Below are 17,081 nucleotides of genomic sequence, written 5' to 3' on the forward strand. Positions count from 1 at the left end.
TTGAGTTAAAAATTTTGAATGAGATGAAAAATACAGAATTTAACCTGAAAACAAAGGTGCTGAACTGCTAAAAGCTGACGTTTACACAGAGGAAGAAGTTGGAAAAAAGCTGAAAATGTTTTAATTGTAAATTAGAAAAACCTAAGAAATGACAAAAGAACATTTAGAGTCAGAAAACATCTGAATTAATATTAAAAGGTCATATTCTTTGAATCACTGAATGACTAAAATCTGATCCCTCTGCTTGGATCCACACAGTTTAAAAAATGTAAAAGTCTGAGCTTTGAAAAACAGTGTTGGAAAGAGAACAACGATGGCTACGTTTTGAGGGTAAAATGATGGCTTTAACACTGTGGACACAGCAGCAGTTGAAAGAGAAGTGTTTAAGATGAATCTTGGCAGAGAGAGAGAGAGAGCTCGTTAAGCAGGCAGGTGTGAGCCTGGTTGCTATAGTGACTGCACCCAATGGCTCCATACACACGACACAGACATGCACCTCACTTTTGCTGCTTAAAATGAACAGAAAAGTCAGGCCGAAACAAATTGTTCCCATATGAAAAGTACAAGTCGTATTGACGAAATTCTTTCACCGTGAGCGACAGCAGTTTCTAGTCTATTGAATTCTCAGTTTTCATGCCTGTGGAGTTTATTATATGGACGTGGTGACAGTGGAAAGACACCATGCTCTTCTGATTTTCAAACGAACCTTCTGAGCCATTTTAACATTAGAGTCTATGGAAGAGTTGGAGGGAGGAGGCTGTGCATTGGTGACATTTATGAAAGAACCATAACACCTAGTACAATAGTAAACACATTGGATGAAAGAGGACAGCGATGGCTACGTTTCGAGGGTAAAATCATACCTGTAGAGCAAACGCTGCGGACACAGCAGCAGTTTTAAAAAAGATTTTAAGATTAATTTTTTTGCTCCTCTCACTCTAGCAGTTGAGCTGTCTCACTCTAGCCCCAACATTCCGTCCCATACACACCCATTATAAATTTTGAAACGGGTGAAAAAACATCATGAAACTTAAACTGGAACTGAAGAAAAAGTATAATAGATATTGAAAAGATAAATACAAGTTGAATAGTTGAATGTCTTGTCTTCGTTTTAAAGTTTGAATGGTGGCTCTATGTCAACGTATGTGGAAGTAGTAGGAGATTAAAAAGTGAGTAAGTTGAACGAGGATTTGAAGGGTCTCCCCATTGAAATACATGGGAAATTTTTGTTGAATAAAGTTGAATAAAATTAAAAATATAAATGTTAAAAATGAGAAAAGTAGAAGCAGTCATGTCCAAAAGAATAGGAATCTAATGGTGTTTGAATGGTTTTTCTAAGTTGAACGGTTTTGAAGGAGTAGGAGTACAAAAAACGTACGGAATAGATAAAATAGAATAATAAAGATTAGAAGAACAATACTGTGAATGCTTTTCAAGCATTCACACTAATAAAAGCAGTAATGGGTAAAGTTGTTCACCCAGTGAGCATCAACCAGTGGAGGGCAGCATGCCACCAGTGTTCCCAGTGCTCACATCATATATATTTTTTATAATAATTAAGTGCATAAGGCTACCTCATTAAACTCTGCATCCTTCATGGCGGTGAGATCAAACCCGGCCTGGCGGCTTTCGTACTGCAGAACATAATTCAGAAGCTGGGCGGCCATCTTCACGTCATTGCCGTAGTAATGTGACGTGTTATTGGTGGCACTTTGAAGCAAACGCACAATGGTCTTGGAGCGTTCGCTGTCCATCCTTGAACTGTTGCGGTGGAGATCGTCATTCTAGAAAAAGAGAGTGGAGGATGTAAAGAGAGGGAGAACGGGCAGGTCAAGGTAGGGAAAAGCTCCTCGGGTTCAGTCTAATAAAAGCCCCTGTCTGCTTTCATGCTTATTTCTGTCTTTTATTCACCAGTTTTTTCAGATGTGTGAAGGCGACGGTGGTGCAGTTGAAGAGCTCAGGTGCCAGCCAGCCCTTCTCATCACTACAGTGGCGGATGGCAGTGCCTGGAAAAGAACAAATAACATAAAAAAACAGAGGACATGGAAATCAATTTCCTCACAACTGTTACCAACACATGAAGAGAGAAGAAAACACTGTGAGGAAATTCTGTTCTATAGCATTAAAATTATGCATTTGTGCAGTTACACAATTAGAGATTTTGCATTGAGGTACAAATTTGCAAAAAGGGGCAAAAAGTGTAAGTGCAATCATGTCAGAACATTTGACTGTTCTACTATGATCACATATTTTCTCGCATACTTTAGAGATTTAGGTTTTATTACGTGTTTGTCCATGTATGTTTTTTAAATAACGTATTTCATATCTTAACTACTTAACAACTTTTTATTGTTGCCTCAAACAGTTTTATTATCTTAAAATACTTTTCTTTCACATGAAATTAGATATGAACTGCATGTTATCTGTTTGTACGGAGGAACGAAACTGACAACATTATAAAACCAAAACAAAATAAACACAATTACATGAATAAATGTATATGCCATTAAATGCATCAAAGGTAATATTAAAAAATCATAGACATTATTGAATGTATAAAATGCTACATAAAAAACTATATAGTTATATAATTATACAGTCCTGTCTTGCTTTTTTCATTTTGTATTTAATTATTCAATATTTGTTTCTAATTTTAATTTGTTTGTATCTTTTAATAGATTAGCTGGAGGCAACTATTTTGTATGGTAACCAGTCAGATAACAGGGACAAACTGACTTCCCAATAGAATAGAATAGAATAGAATTCAACTTTATTGTCATTGCACATGCACAGGTACAGGGCAACGAAATGCAGTAGACTTTGAATAGACTTTGAATTACAGCCTCCTCACTTATATGAAGAATAAATGAAATTTAAAAAAAAAAAAAAATGGGTAAAACAAACATAGCAACGCAAAGGGAAAATTATACAGAACATATACATTTAAAATGTCACACTTTATATATTTTAAATAATTTAAAACACATTAATGATCACAACTAATTATACCATTCATTTTTAAACAGCAATTTTTCAGAAATTTATTTCTTAGTTATTTTTTGATTTTGTTAGTTAAGAAAGATTTGACTGGGCTAGTAAGTAGTATTAAGTACTACTAGTAGTATAGTAAGGATACACATTTTTTAAAAAGGCACAGCAAAAAACTCCAATCAGATCGTGATCAGAACTGTTCTGAAGATTTGCAGCACTTAAATACCTGATGAATGTAAGACCATTCGTTCCAGTCTCAGTGCTTAAATGTAAAACTACACCAAGTTTTTACAGTCAGGTGGTGTTTGGGAAAGTCTCACTGTTGTAAAGGGAGAAATGCCTTCCACTTGGAGCTAAAGGAGGGCACTGAGCAATGCTCACAAATAAATTCCCTATTGAGTGCTGGGAGACAACAAAAAGGGCACCATGGTGACTGCAGTTACCAAGGGAGTAACCAGGAAAGAGGCAACGTTTTACTGGGACAGGTCACTGACCTCGACTCTTGAGCTCACCTTTCTCATACGCACAGTGAGCAAGAGGAATGGTATCGCCGTCAGCTCTTAATGTACCTGACGTACCTTTACACACAAACCTCTACATGATTGGCTGGTTAAAAAGCTCCTCTGGACTCATGAACCAATCAGGGTGCTTTATTGCTGTGTTGTTAAGCCTTGGAGAGTGAAAGACAGTGTGCAGTTAAAAGTACTCACCAAAAGATCCTTCGGGACATTTCATAGCAGCAGGGCGTCCAAATTTTGTCTTGGGCCACCAGATGCCAGAATCAAAGGCCTTTGGGCAGCCCTCATACACCACTGTGGACAGGAGGGTAAGGCTTAAGAACAGTCTTAAAACACAGTAATTACTTTTTATATTGCACGTGGTATGATGCTTAAACTGGGCCTGCTAAAGACAAATGCCAAACTGAGGTTCAATCAGCTAAAAAACAAAACAAAAAAGCATCGCTTTAAAAGGCAAACGTCCGACCCGGCTGATCCGTTTTAACCACCTTATAAAACAGCCAGACGGAAAAACACACAGAAATTCAACCAAATTAATCCTGCAGAGCTGTTGCACAAGCTGCAAGACATAATTCATGTCAGCGTATTTGACAGCCAGGACAAACCAGATTTGGACCTGCAAGCTTGCACAAGCTATGATACATAACTTAGCCAGTGTACTTACTCCAAGCTTCTCCATTAAATACAATAAGAATAATTAAAATAAGGAGTGGTTGAAGGTCTTTTTTTTTTTTAAACCAAATTAACTGTGAAGCTGTGTTTAGTCCAGAACAGATATTGTGGCATGAGGTCTATTAAAGGCAGCTACATCTTAGAGTCTTATGAATCTGAAAAAACGCACTAAATCCACTCCAACATTTTGGCTAAACAACAATACTCAGACCATGGATTAGGGTTTCATGTCCTTTAAAAGTCCAAGCACGTTCTCAGCCTCCAAAAGGCTTCCTATTAGGTCAAACAGTAAGCACACTGACATTCATTTTCTGTTCGGGGGCTTTGTCTTCTGTTCATCTCTACTGTATTGTGTGTGTGCAGTCCCGGTGCCAAGTTAGCCACTGAGCCAGACTTGCCTCTTCTGCATGACTGGGTGGTGACAAAGATGCAAAGTTAGCTCGACTGCAGCACCAGCAGATGTGAGCGACACCATTTGTCTCTTTTTGACGCTTTGTTGAAGGAGCCGGACCCAGTTTGTGAACCGAGAACAGCTAGAGTTAGAATGCACCCGACTTTTGAAATGACCTTTTATTACTGTCCCCTTTAGTTATTCTGATCTGACCTTCATGGTGTCCCTTTTCATACACAGTTAATTATTCATGGGCTTCTATGGGACTCAATAAATGTCTATCTATATTGCATCCTGATTTATTAATTTTTAATCCTTATTCACAGAAGTTGAAGTGTACTCTTTTATAAAGGCTAATTAATCAATGATATTTCTACCTTCTCAAATATTTCTTTCACATACCTTCGCATCCAGTGGGAGTGACTTCAGCGAAGGGATTATCGCACTGGTTGCACTGACGACCGATAACTCCTCCCTTGCAGGGACACTGCCCAGTGATGGGGTCGCAGGTTCGAGACTCAGAGCCTATAGGGAAACAGTCGCAGGGGTAACAAGCGTCCTCTCCCTCTGGACGATAGTGATTATCCTGCAGGAGGTTTGGGAGAGAAGACACACATCACTGAGCAGGGAGGAGACTTTGAATATTACATGAATTTGCTGCTAATATGAACTAAAAACCTCCTTCAAGAAGAAACACCGTAATATTTGTAAAATCTCTCTTATTATGTACGTATTTACCTTGCAGCGGCACTCCCCGGTGGTCTTGTTGCAGTTTTTATGAAATCCTCTGCTTGTGTCACAGTTACACGGTCCACACATGGGACTGCCCCACCAGCCCTCGTGACATTTCTCTTCCACTCTGCCATTAAAGACAACAGTAGATGTCAAAATCAAACGCAAACTGCAAAGTACAATTACACGGAACAGAGATAAGGGTGTCGTGGCCAAGGCGTGCCCTTCTCTCCTCAACCTCTTTTCTCTCAAGATCAGCATTAGCTCATAGCAGGTTAACTTGATAAGTATAATTCAAGTGATTTGATTATGTGATTATTGTTATTTGATTTGACTTTTGCTTTGCTCCGGCTAAACTTTAATAAAATATACTGGAGTCAAAAAGTCTAAATTGTGGACATTACCTTTTTAACCCTTGTGAAACACTAAAGGCGAAAACCTGTGTATTATTGTAACATTACTCAAAGGGTGAGGGGCGGGGCTTGACCAGAGGGCACCCTCGGCAACCACACCTTCAGTGGTAGTAGGACTGACAGAGTCTCCTCCCCGGCTCCATCCAAGCTACTGGAGAATACTCATAGGATCAGAGACTTTTTAAACAGAGAGCCAGCTCCAGACCTTCCTGTACTGGGTTTTGCCTGGTCGAGATCTGGTACCAGTCTGATTCCAGTTAAAGACACAAATCCTCTTTGGGGTTGCATCAGGAAGAGCATCTGCTTTAAAACGCTTCCAAATCAAACATGTAAATCTACCTGCTATGGTGACCCCTGTGACCAGGGTGTGGCTGAAAGGAGCTTTTCTATAAAGCCATGCACTGCGTGATCTGGTTGTGACATGCTGCTGACTCGGTATCAGCGCCTACAATCAGACAAACCGTCGATTATCTCCTCAGTTTATCACCAAATAAACAAATCTACAGTAAACTTCCTCTACACTTTTAAGCCAGTCACTCAGACACACACGGACTTTCTTTTTCTTCCTCGAGATGCGATCACTGCTGGTGCAATGCGATCTGACGGAGGAAGAGCGGCAGGATGAGGGAAGCAAAGACTAAACACCTGTGGAGGAGCAGTCAAGCATTCAGGGGGAATCCCACATCCTGCTTAAGACAGGAAGTGATGTGTGTCATAGGGGACAGGGTTCACAGGGAAATGAGTGATTCTCGATCGGGGCTGGCTACTTTGCAGAAATGCTTACACCACTGCTCGACTAATTCCCAAATAAATGGCTGATCTGTCCCTCTCTCACTCTCAGGCACCCATACACACACTGTCAGGCTCGGATTACTGACTAATAAAACTCCCCTGAAGGACCGGCAACAATACAGAATGAGAAAGAAACCTCGGTGAACCAAAGAGGATTAATGAGCTTTGTCGGAGGCAATATCCATGTTTAGTCTGGTTTGTTTATAACATCTGGATATTGTGTCTCGCACACAGGTCTGCTTTCAGTCTGCTAGCAAATTGATTCCATGTTATTAACATTTTATTACCATCTCAATTCACCAGAGCCAATGGAAGTATCTGACCTGGAGCCTATCTTCAAAGCTACCATTCAAATATCACTGCATTGCTCCAGTGGCGTTATACAAGTTGTACATGTGGTGTGCAAGAAAACCCTTCTCCCTGCTTGCTCTCAGAAAAAAAAACCTTACTTGTTTTCACAGTACTGGCCGAAGTAATTTTGTCCACATTCGCAGGTGTAGCCGTGGGAGGAGCTTGGTTTGCGGACGCACGTGGAAACGTGCTCACAGGGGTTGAGCTTACAAGCGTCCACGCACTGTTTCCCAAAGTAGCCTGCAGGAAAGACAGACAAACAAGAACTGAATTCAAGCCTAAAGGCGTGAAATACAGATGTTTACGTTCACACACTTTCTTAATAGGCAACGTATTGAGCTTTCTCAACCAACTTATGTATGTTTTTTTGCTTGTGCATCTTACCTGGGTCGCAAGCACAGGTGTGTGTGCTCCAGTCGTCAATGCACTGGCTATTCTCTGGGCAGATGTTGGAGTCGCACGGGTCAGCCAGATCACAGCCGTTTTCCACACGGATCTTCAGGCCCTGAGCCATGTTCACATTGGCCACGTTGTTGGATGTCTCACCCATACGCACACCCTAATGGATAGCACACATTCATGAGGGAGACGATCAGGAAAGAAGGTTGAAGAAGAAATAAAATGCGACATTTAAAGTGCACGCCCACCCACCTGTATGCAGCCAACAAATCCCTTGATGACATCGTTTCTCTCCCCGGGCAAACCTCCAACATGAAGAGTTTGCAGCTTGAGGCCTGGGAGGTCATTGCCGATCTCGACTGACTTCTGCTTAAAAATAAGACAATAATTAAAATTAATACAACCTTTCTTGACTACCTTTATCATCTCTAAAGGAAGACGCCCTGTACCTCATACATGCCGTAGTCCAGAGAGACAGCTGCCATGTATTTGATCTCCTTGCCATCTTTGATGCTTTTCAGTTCAATCAGCAAGTGGTGCCACTCCCCGTCATTGACACGCACTTGAGGAAAGCTCAGCGATGCCACCAATTGGTGCCTCAGCAACACTTCCATATGGACCCGCTGCTCACTCACCTGGAAGGGAGTGTGGGGGGGGGGGTGCAGAAACTGAGAACTTCCCACTCATTTTAGAGGTAGTCTAGAACCTGTATACAAGCTTAAATTGCAAACTGCTGAGGGTGACAATTTTTCCAACAATGCTTCTTACCATGAGGTTGATGGTAGAGGAAGGCCCAGCATTGACCTGCATCAGGGTGCCAGCAGGACGCCGGGTGCGGAACATTAGGCCAATATACCAGGGAACAGCAACAGTGATGTCCGGGTTGCTCCAAGACACCAGTGCCTCTCCGCCAAAGAACTGAGGTGATGGCATCACTGGGAGGGACGAGAATCAGGTCGTACGCACAAACACATTAGTGTTGGAAATAAATGTGTTTAAAAGTCAGATGAGAACTGTAGGAACTACATATGAATCAACGCAGCATTAAGCATAAGAAAACATTTTCTGTGCTGTACATAGCAACCATAGGTAAATAGCAGCAATGACTTTTCTGTAGTTTTTTGGGTTCTTTTTAGCTTTACACCTTTTTTTCTTATTTCTGTATTTGTCTATTTTTAGATATCATTTAAAACACGCAGTTGCTTTAGTTCGTTTACTTCTATAATTTGGTTGCAGTGTTGAAATGATGAGTTTTTTTCCAGCATTTACGTTCCAGCATGTCATATAATTACTACTTTATTCTGGAAAATAAAAGATTACTTCCCAAAAAAATTCTTCTATGAGCATAGTTAAAAAGAATTCTTAAAGTCTAATTAAACTCCTACAGATGCGAGTTTTTATCTAAGCTCTAATTTGATGCTGAGTAAGCAAACAATGTCCTCGAGCTGTCTGCTCTCCTGAGGGTCGATCTCAGTAGGGCACGCAGTGTTTCCACCTCAGCTATACCATGTTCTCTGGTCCCCGGGCTACATACTTCAACTGAAGCATTCACAGATACACTCACACAAAAGCTGTAATTATGAGACAAAGCATTTATTTGTTCATGGTAGCAGGTAACTATCGTGACTTTAGTCTCCTTTGCTGAAGCTTAGTCCTCCGCGAACTAAAAAAACCCTCTTCACTGGCGTAAATTCTCGACCATCTCACACTTCTGTTTAATCATTTTTCTGTTTGATGTTTATTCAGCTGTGTAAAAACCAAGGAGGAACCCACCCGGGGGATTAATAAAGTTTTATTTTATTTTATCTAATCCAATCGAATAACTTTAATCTCAGCCAAACCGATTTACTCATGAACAAATAAAACACTGAAAAAAGCCAAACAATAACATTTTTAGGTTATCTAAGTGACTTCTATATTACGTTTAACCCGAGTAGCGAAAGTCCGCGGTGATCTGAAAATGACGTGCCGGGAGTTGTGCCGTTCTCTGCGGCTCTAGTGACCCTCGAGCTCCCGGTTAGCTATCGAGCTGGTGATTAACAGACGTCTCAGAAAACGTCGAAGCACTTTTGCAAATTTGCAATATCTTGATAAACCGAGCAGATATTTGAAGTTTACACTCCCACATTCTCGCCTGAAAATATGTTAAAAGTTTATTTTGTGACCCAGAAAGATTAATAAGAGTAATTTTAAAACTTAGTAGCGGCCACCATTGCCGGAAACTGGAGTTTGGCTGGGCCGCACTATGAATTTTGGGATATGGTGGGCCACGAAGGACACACCCGACCCATCCGTCAAATTTGGGGAAAAGGAGGACGCATTTAAGTGAAATGAAAGCATGTTGGTATTCTAATATGTTAACAGAACTAAAAGAAAAAAAATAATTAGCATGCATCTGTTAGCATGCTAATCCATGCTAATTAGTTCTAAAAGTGTTATGTAGGCTAACCCAGAGTTTGACTTAATGGTGCTAGCTAAAATGTCACAGAAAACGTTAGCCTCTACGGACCATGAGTACCGATCAGAATTGACTTTAAGTCCTAAAACACTTACAGTAGTAGAGTTTAAATACATTAAGATATTTTAGTCTGGGCAGCTTCATGTCTGGAGTCACAAGTGGTGTTGGTAGCTGGGCAACATTAAGAGAACCAGGTAAAAGCTAGAGATAAAGCTAACACCTCAGCTAATATGAATTGCTGAAATGGACTTGTTGATGGTTTCTATTATATATTTATCTGATAAAAATAGTGAGGTTCTTGAAGTAAAAATCCCATTCATATTCGCCATACAGATTCTTATTATGGTCATTATGCTGTGGACTCAAGACTGTTCATTGTCACTGTTAGCCTACTAGTAGACACCTACATCACCTTCTCAACTTATTGCATTTACGTGTTTTTCAGAAAACTTACTCTGACCTTTAGGTCGGGGTCACTGAGATTTGACCTTGTCAGAGATTTTTAGTAGATGCTCCTACGGTATCAATTTGCTCCTATGACACCTCGTTCTCCAGTTATTGCATTCTCAAACGATAATACCCCATCAGCTTTTAGAACAAAAAACATCTATGTATCTGAGGCATTTCTGTCTGTGCATTGCACTCCATCTTGTAATCCAAATATGATCACCTCTGGCTGCAGAAGTCGTTGCAATTGCTACCACCATCTTTTACATACAGTCTGTGGAATGATAGTGAATGCACATTAGAGCAATTGAACCAGGTCTAGGGACGGGTTAAATTTCTTAAAAAATACACACACACAAAAATAGCAAAGTCCAGTAGTTGGTATCAGAACAATCAAACAAAACCAAGCCAAGTGGGTGACTACCAGGGAGATTCTGTCTCTTTGTGTCAGTCTAGTCTTGACGATTTTGGCTCCACAGCAACAAAATCTCACGTTTCTCATGTGGCAGCGAAGTGTGTGAAGCCTCAAACCAAATGTGTCAACAAGCAACCTAGCAGCCAAAACCTCTTCCCGGCTTGCTATGATCCCGGCCCAGTTCAGATACAGGATACTAGGGCCTGGCACTGACTGGGCGGCTACCTCATAGACGAGAGGGCGAGGATAGGTATTCACACCTTTACACATTGTTTGGAACTCGCCCTGAAGCAAGGATTCAAAGATTCAACTTTTTATATAAGAACACGAGAGGGGTTATGGAGCATAAATAATAATACCTGTTGGCAGATAGAGATGTGGATATCAAGATACCCTTAACAAAACCATTACCTTACACTTTATCTTTCAATATTGTTATCTGTGTACTCTGATTACCCATCTATTTACATGTACCTTTTCCATTATAACATAAGCCACTAGTCACATGTTGGCTGAGGAGGCATCAAAGACAGCTATGCGATCAGTAGAGCTGATATCACACAGAAATTTGAAATCTGTTACACTTTATTTCCATCTTCAGTCTGACACTGTGTGTTTACTCTAATGAATTTCCAAGGATGAGTCCTAATTAGCCACTAGTGACCAGTGTTTGTGCCTTATGCCTCAGGCTCGTGCACACACAGCCATGCAAATTAGTGGTAGTAGTGAAGTGAACTTTGAGAGGCTTCCAAAAAACCTACAATCCAATTTTTCCCATTGGAAGTGTTCAGCTTGACAGTGTTTAGAAACATCTTTAGTCCCGCCCATGGTGCTGATTGGCTAATCATTAATTCCACCACAGCTCTCATTGGTCTTTTTAAACTGAAAACCTACCATCACATCACAGATTAATCAGTAAGAGCACGTAAGATTGAAATTTTCACAGCCCCAGGTGAGTGTGTGTTTATCTTTGATTTCAATCTGTGAGTCTGGGTTTTGATAAGTGACTCAGAGCCAAAATTTGATCTTTTGTCCGAAAACTCCACACCTAAGGCTGTGGTGAGTGATTCTGGTGAACAGAGGCTGCGTGAGTCACGCTGAGTCAAAGAAAATGCTCCTTATCCCATGTGATCCCCCAAACATACACCATTTCCTGGAAATAGGTAAACAAATGTACACACACACACACAGATGAGCAAGCGGACACTTGCACCTTTGGCCAGAAACACGTCTGTCTATAAATGCAATAATATATTTGATTGATTTTGCAAACTCATAAGGAAGCACAATGGATTTATTTTACACTGGATTCCCAATATCCCCAAACACACTGTCCACTTTTGCTTAAAAACTAACCAAATCACCCACACACATTTCTTACCTTGCTCACAGTTCTTGCCACCGTAACCAGTAGGGCAGTCACAAATGTAAGTGTTCCACTTGCTGACGCACGTGCCTCCGTTTTGACACACACCATTTGTGCAAAAGTCTTTCTTTGCTGGACACCCTGAGCATATAAAAGTAAATAAAATCAGGGGAAATTTAAGCTTCGTTTTTGATGACAGCTTTAAAAGTCGGTTCCAGAAATGAGCAAGGATAGAAACGCTGCAGAGGGAACATCTTAACCTTCTGTGGTGCCGTTGTTAGCAATGAAGCTGCCCATGTCGATGGGCTTGCTGTCGATGCGCAAGTTTCTCATGCAGCCTACAAAGTTCCTGTTCCTGACTGGGAAATCCTCTGGCAGGTTGGGAACCCCACCCAGTAACAGCGGCCCTGTCAAGTCCAGTGATCTGCAAGAAAATGCAGACAGACCATGAATGAGATAGATCAAAACTGCAAAATCTTCAAAGTGGGTCTTTTGTGATCTTTTTCACTTACTTTTAGAAAATGGAGTTAAAGAGAGTAGTTTTGGCTTTGGTGTTTTAGCTGCTCCCTCATTCACCTTCACTATGATCGGTATTTCTGGTTAAAGGTTATTGTTTTCAAAAGCCATCACAAAGCAGCTAAAAGGCAGCATTTCCAAGGTCAGATTTAACGTACTTGGTCATATATGAAGCCGCTTACACCCAGAGCTTCTGAAACCATCAAAATCAAAGGTCTAAAGACATTTACGTGGGACATTAAATGTGAATTTTGTTCTTACGGTCTAAATCAGCGGATCCCAACCGGACTGGTACCGGCCCGTGAGTCGTTTGGTACCGGGCCGCGAGAGTTGAGGCTCGGGTGTGAAATTTATGGTTTTCAGGGTTTTTATCGTTAACTCTGTTTACCCTGGGTCTTTTCCCGCGTTGTAGTTGTGTGGCTTATTTTGAATGAAATATTTACGCGTTACCATAGCGACCAGAGAACATTAAGGGGCAGAGAGGAGGATGTTACTCTCATTTCAGGAGGACGCTGCTAATAAAGTTACACAATTACACAGTGAATTCTCGTTTATTATTATATTTACAAAATACCACAGTTTTTGTCTTGGTCGTATCATTTTATTTTGTTGTATTTATCCGCGACACCTTTAAGCCCGTTCTGTGCAAATACTGCCTGACATTAAACCGGTCTGTGGTGCAAAAAAGGTTGGGGACCGCTGGTCTAAATAACATCGCCTGGCTGGGAACATGAAGGGCTCAAACCATGAATCTTCTAGACGTTCAGCAAATCAGCAGAAATCTGCAGGCTTCTTTGAACCAACGTTCAGCCATAAACTTCAGCGCTCTTGGGTGATGTCTTAACAGTTATCTAGAAAGTTCAGATTTTCGTTTTGTTCTTTTATTTAAATACACAAGAATGCAAAAACCATAGTGTCAGACACTCAAAAGCCCGAAGTTCAACTTACAGCTATGATCCAGAATTCATTTGTATGAATATTAATATAAATATATAGCAGTAGAGTTAATGGGTTTTGATTTTTTTTTCTGAAGTATTGAAGGAATCCGTGTTATGGATATTTGTGAAAAGATATCCAGTACAGAGACTCCAGTGTCAATACAGACTTGTAGGATATATTAAACTAGTCTTTAAATCCCAAAGGTTTCTTTTTCATAAATTTGTTGGGGTTTTTTCCCAGATACTCCTGAAATTTACAGCAAGAAATATTGTTGGGAAATCCCACCCAGCACTCTACAGTTGTGTCAGTGGAGTCATGTTTTTCTGCCTCAACAGGACTCACTCTGCAGCTTAAGCCACACTCTGGATTCTGTCAAGACAGCTTCGAAAGTGAAACCTCTCAGGCTCTCGCCACTTTCCACCACATAAGACGCAGCGGTCTAATTATTCCAGCGTGATCAAATTAAAGCATCCTCAAAACGCCTCTCAGCGTCTGTGACCGGTGCAACAAGTTCCTGAAAGTATGTAAGCTCATTAGCTCCCCATTGAAGCTTTCTCTCTCGCTTCCTTTCAGTCCCCACCCTCTACAAAGTAAATGGGCCTCAGCATGCAAGCTTTCCAAAAGAAAAGGCACACTGTAAAAATATAAATTGATGAGTGTGTAATAAACACACAGTTAATCCTGTAAAGCCTGCGCTGAGATGAGCTTTTGGTTGTCTGACAGCAGAGAGACCACACGGATGAGCACGGAGATTAGGAGATAAAAGCGGGAGAAGATGGCAGAATGTGAGTTGTGTAATCTGCTGTAATGAAGGCGAAGCCCCCGAGGCGCAACACATTCCCTCATTAGTCTGACTAGTTTGAGTGAATGTGTGTGGGAAGAGGTCCAGAGAGAAAAGAAAGAAAAGAAAGTTGGTGAAAGAGGTTCCCTCTTACTTCTTCTGTCCAATCTGGGTACCCTGCGCGGCGCAGGAGTAGTTCCCGATCTGCTTTCCGAAGCGGATCGCCATGGATATGTCACAATCGTCAATGGCGACCATAGCCACTTTTTCTCCGGACGGTCCAAAAGGGTTCCCCACGCTCACCATTTTAGGCTGAAACACAGAATGAAACAGATCACGGTCATTCATCGGCATTTAAGAATGATAGTGGGGATTTGAGAAATCCCACTAACTGTATCTTATTCCCTGCGTGAGTGTGCTTTGTTACAGTAAATTGCCTCAGCTGACTGAATTTGGTTAAAACATTTAATGCTCGATTTCTTTCTTTGTTTCTTTTCACACAATGTTAGAAATCTGGCAGGGGCGGCAGCGCGATCAGCGCGGGTCAGCGCTACACAAACAACGTCTAGCTGACTTTAGCGGCGGCGCTCAGGCCTCTCTGGGCTTAAGATGACAAAAAAGCCCATTGTGTATTAGCTCGCACCTAATGATTACAAAGTAGCCTAATTCTTCCATCAAGGCCCGTGGCCGACGAATGCTGATCTGAGAAAATGTGGCTCGGCTTAGAAAATCAGGCCACAAAATCGCTTTCGAGTTTCTAATATCGAACCTGAGAGCAAAGTTCAATGGAGCATTTCCCTAACAATAGCAGCTTTGGAACAGGAGCAGAGTTAAAACCCAAAAGAGTTTCCACCAGGGAAAAAAAGGAAGTGCATTCATGGTTAAAGCTGAGATTTATTTCAAATTCTTTACAAATGAAGCACTCGTATCTTCTTGTCTTGCGTTGAGTGCCTTACAGCAGATGGAGTCATAAGTTATGTCACTCTGCTATCTCTACTAGGGTTATGGTATATTTCTGCAGTGCATAAAGACGGCGGCACTGAAGCTCTGAGATCTGATCGTGGCGCTGTGTTTATATAAAGTTTACATAAGGCTGACAGGCTGAACAATAGCAAGAGAGGCTTTCTAACCACTTAGCAATAGGGGTGGAAATCAGAGAAACTACACCGAAGCGCCTGAAACATCCGGGGAACTGAAGGAGAGCAAAACACCCCCTCAAAACTCTGAGAGCAGGGATCAAGTATTTATTCTCAACACTGTGATATCAGGGTTTACGTGTCTAGTTTAGTATATTTAATGAACCTGAGTGAAGGCTTTATGGTTACGTATGACTCTGCATTATTTTAAGATGAAAAATTAATGCAGTAGAAGAGATGAGGAGACACAGATAGAAAGAAAATGTGTGTGTGTATTCTCTGCTACATTAATCGGTGTAGAGTAATGAGATACTGGTGGGGCTGATACAGGAAACAAAAGAAGAACACAGAGGGGGGAAAATGGCAAAGGACAAAAAAAAGGAAGTCCAGAGAAAAGAGACAAAAGAGAAAATGGCAGACGGGCAAAAACTGAGCAGCACAGGGCTGCACTGTCTTCTATTTTGGCTCAGGTGGGCTCCGGTCCAGGCATAACTCTAACCCACAGGGAGGGTTTTTTGATCACGGCCACTCCCTTCAAAATGCCCCATTTCCACAGATTCTACAAAACACACTTTCACACTTTCAATAAGAAAAACAGGAAGCATGGCACGTCTGACACCGCTGCTGTTTTCTTTCTCTTTCACATGTAATCTCATTTGTACAGGCTTTAGGTGGAAACGTCGTGCACACATACACATAGAGACACAGACAGATAAACAGCTGAGTACAGACAGAAAGCACGAGGCCTTATCGGGCATGGTTGAGCAAGGCATCATGGATGAATTCTCTCATTTTTGCCCGTCTAGGATTCATAGAGTGAATCGATATGAACAAACAGTGAAAATGACATCAAAATTCTCCAGAGTCCAAGGACGTGTCTTAACAGGTTTTACTTTCCTTTTCTCCACACAACAAGCAGCAACTTTAACGTCTGAAAAATGAACATGAAAAACGAGCACATGTGCTAAAAAATGGAGACAGCAGTTCCTTGATTGGCCGCTTGGATCCGGCCAATTTAACAGCAAAATAAACACGTTCACAGCCTGCTGCAACAAACTCTTCTGGTCTCTGTGGCTACTTTTCCCATGAAAACCAGCTAAATAATCTTGTCAAATCTGACCGTCACTTCAGTTCGTTGACTTTAAAAGAAGGCTATTGCCTTCAGGTTTCTAAATTTGAGCCTCTGAGTGACAACAGACCAGGTGGATGCTACCACGTGATTAAATTCTCCCCTCCCAAATAATTAGGTGGTTTGGCTCAAACAGCTTGAGCCGAGTCTAAAACCCGAATCACAAAAATGTAAGACCAAGAGGAAAATATGTGATTGAAATCGTGGGTCCTGCTTTTGTTCCTCACCGTCTGAACAAAACCCAGGCTCACTAAGCTCACTGTAGGCAGGTGACACCCCACAAACTCCAAATATGAACCTCTTGCTGGCTGAGCGCGATGCTTTATCGCTGAAAATCTTCAAGTGTCAACGTCATTAGTAAGTTACGTAAGTTGGACTGTTCCTCCTGAGCGGACATGTCGGCAGCCCGTGATGAGACGCTGCACTTTGGGAAACCTGCTTCATAGCACCACTCAGATGAAGGAGTTAAGACACAAAGTATGTGCTTGACAGGCTCGTGGCTGATTTGACCCTGATAATAACGAGGACCTTTACTGCTTAACCCCGCTGTGAAATATGCACAAAAATGTCCCCTGTGGGCCATTTGTGATTAGGGGCACCACTGGACTCCAGAGGAAAATAAGAGCAACATGTGG

General features: G+C 41.4%; 1 protein-coding gene across 10 annotated transcripts in view; it reads right to left on the minus strand.

The window, feature by feature from the left end:
* celsr1a (cadherin EGF LAG seven-pass G-type receptor 1a) overlaps nt 1-17,081 on the minus strand; it is a 100,430-nt gene that overhangs the window by 17,874 nt on the left and 65,475 nt on the right. For 6 of the 10 annotated variants that reach the window (XM_085387458.1, XM_085387459.1, XM_085387457.1 and 3 more), the window contains 13 exons: nt 14,336-14,493; nt 12,206-12,369; nt 11,961-12,086; nt 8,028-8,194; nt 7,709-7,894; nt 7,512-7,628; nt 7,245-7,419; nt 6,959-7,100; nt 5,311-5,431; nt 4,975-5,158; nt 3,702-3,803; nt 1,912-2,006; nt 1,575-1,784 (listed from right to left, as the gene is read on the minus strand). In XM_085387458.1, coding sequence (XP_085243584.1) covers nt 1,575-1,784; nt 1,912-2,006; nt 3,702-3,803; nt 4,975-5,158; nt 5,311-5,431; nt 6,959-7,100; nt 7,245-7,419; nt 7,512-7,628; nt 7,709-7,894; nt 8,028-8,194; nt 11,961-12,086; nt 12,206-12,369; nt 14,336-14,493 — 1,947 coding nt within the window. The remainder of the gene's footprint in view (nt 1-1,574; nt 1,785-1,911; nt 2,007-3,701; nt 3,804-4,974; nt 5,159-5,310; nt 5,432-6,958; nt 7,101-7,244; nt 7,420-7,511; nt 7,629-7,708; nt 7,895-8,027; nt 8,195-11,960; nt 12,087-12,205; nt 12,370-14,335; nt 14,494-17,081) is intronic. The other 4 variants (XM_085387462.1, XM_085387455.1, XM_085387461.1 and 1 more) reach the window with 1 other exon arrangement.

This window comes from Rhamphochromis longiceps, linkage group LG17 (genome assembly GCF_057381845.1).
Source record: "Rhamphochromis longiceps isolate RC_006_pf linkage group LG17, R_longiceps_female_GT1.1, whole genome shotgun sequence".
NCBI classification, from domain to species: domain Eukaryota; kingdom Metazoa; phylum Chordata; class Actinopteri; order Cichliformes; family Cichlidae; genus Rhamphochromis; species Rhamphochromis longiceps.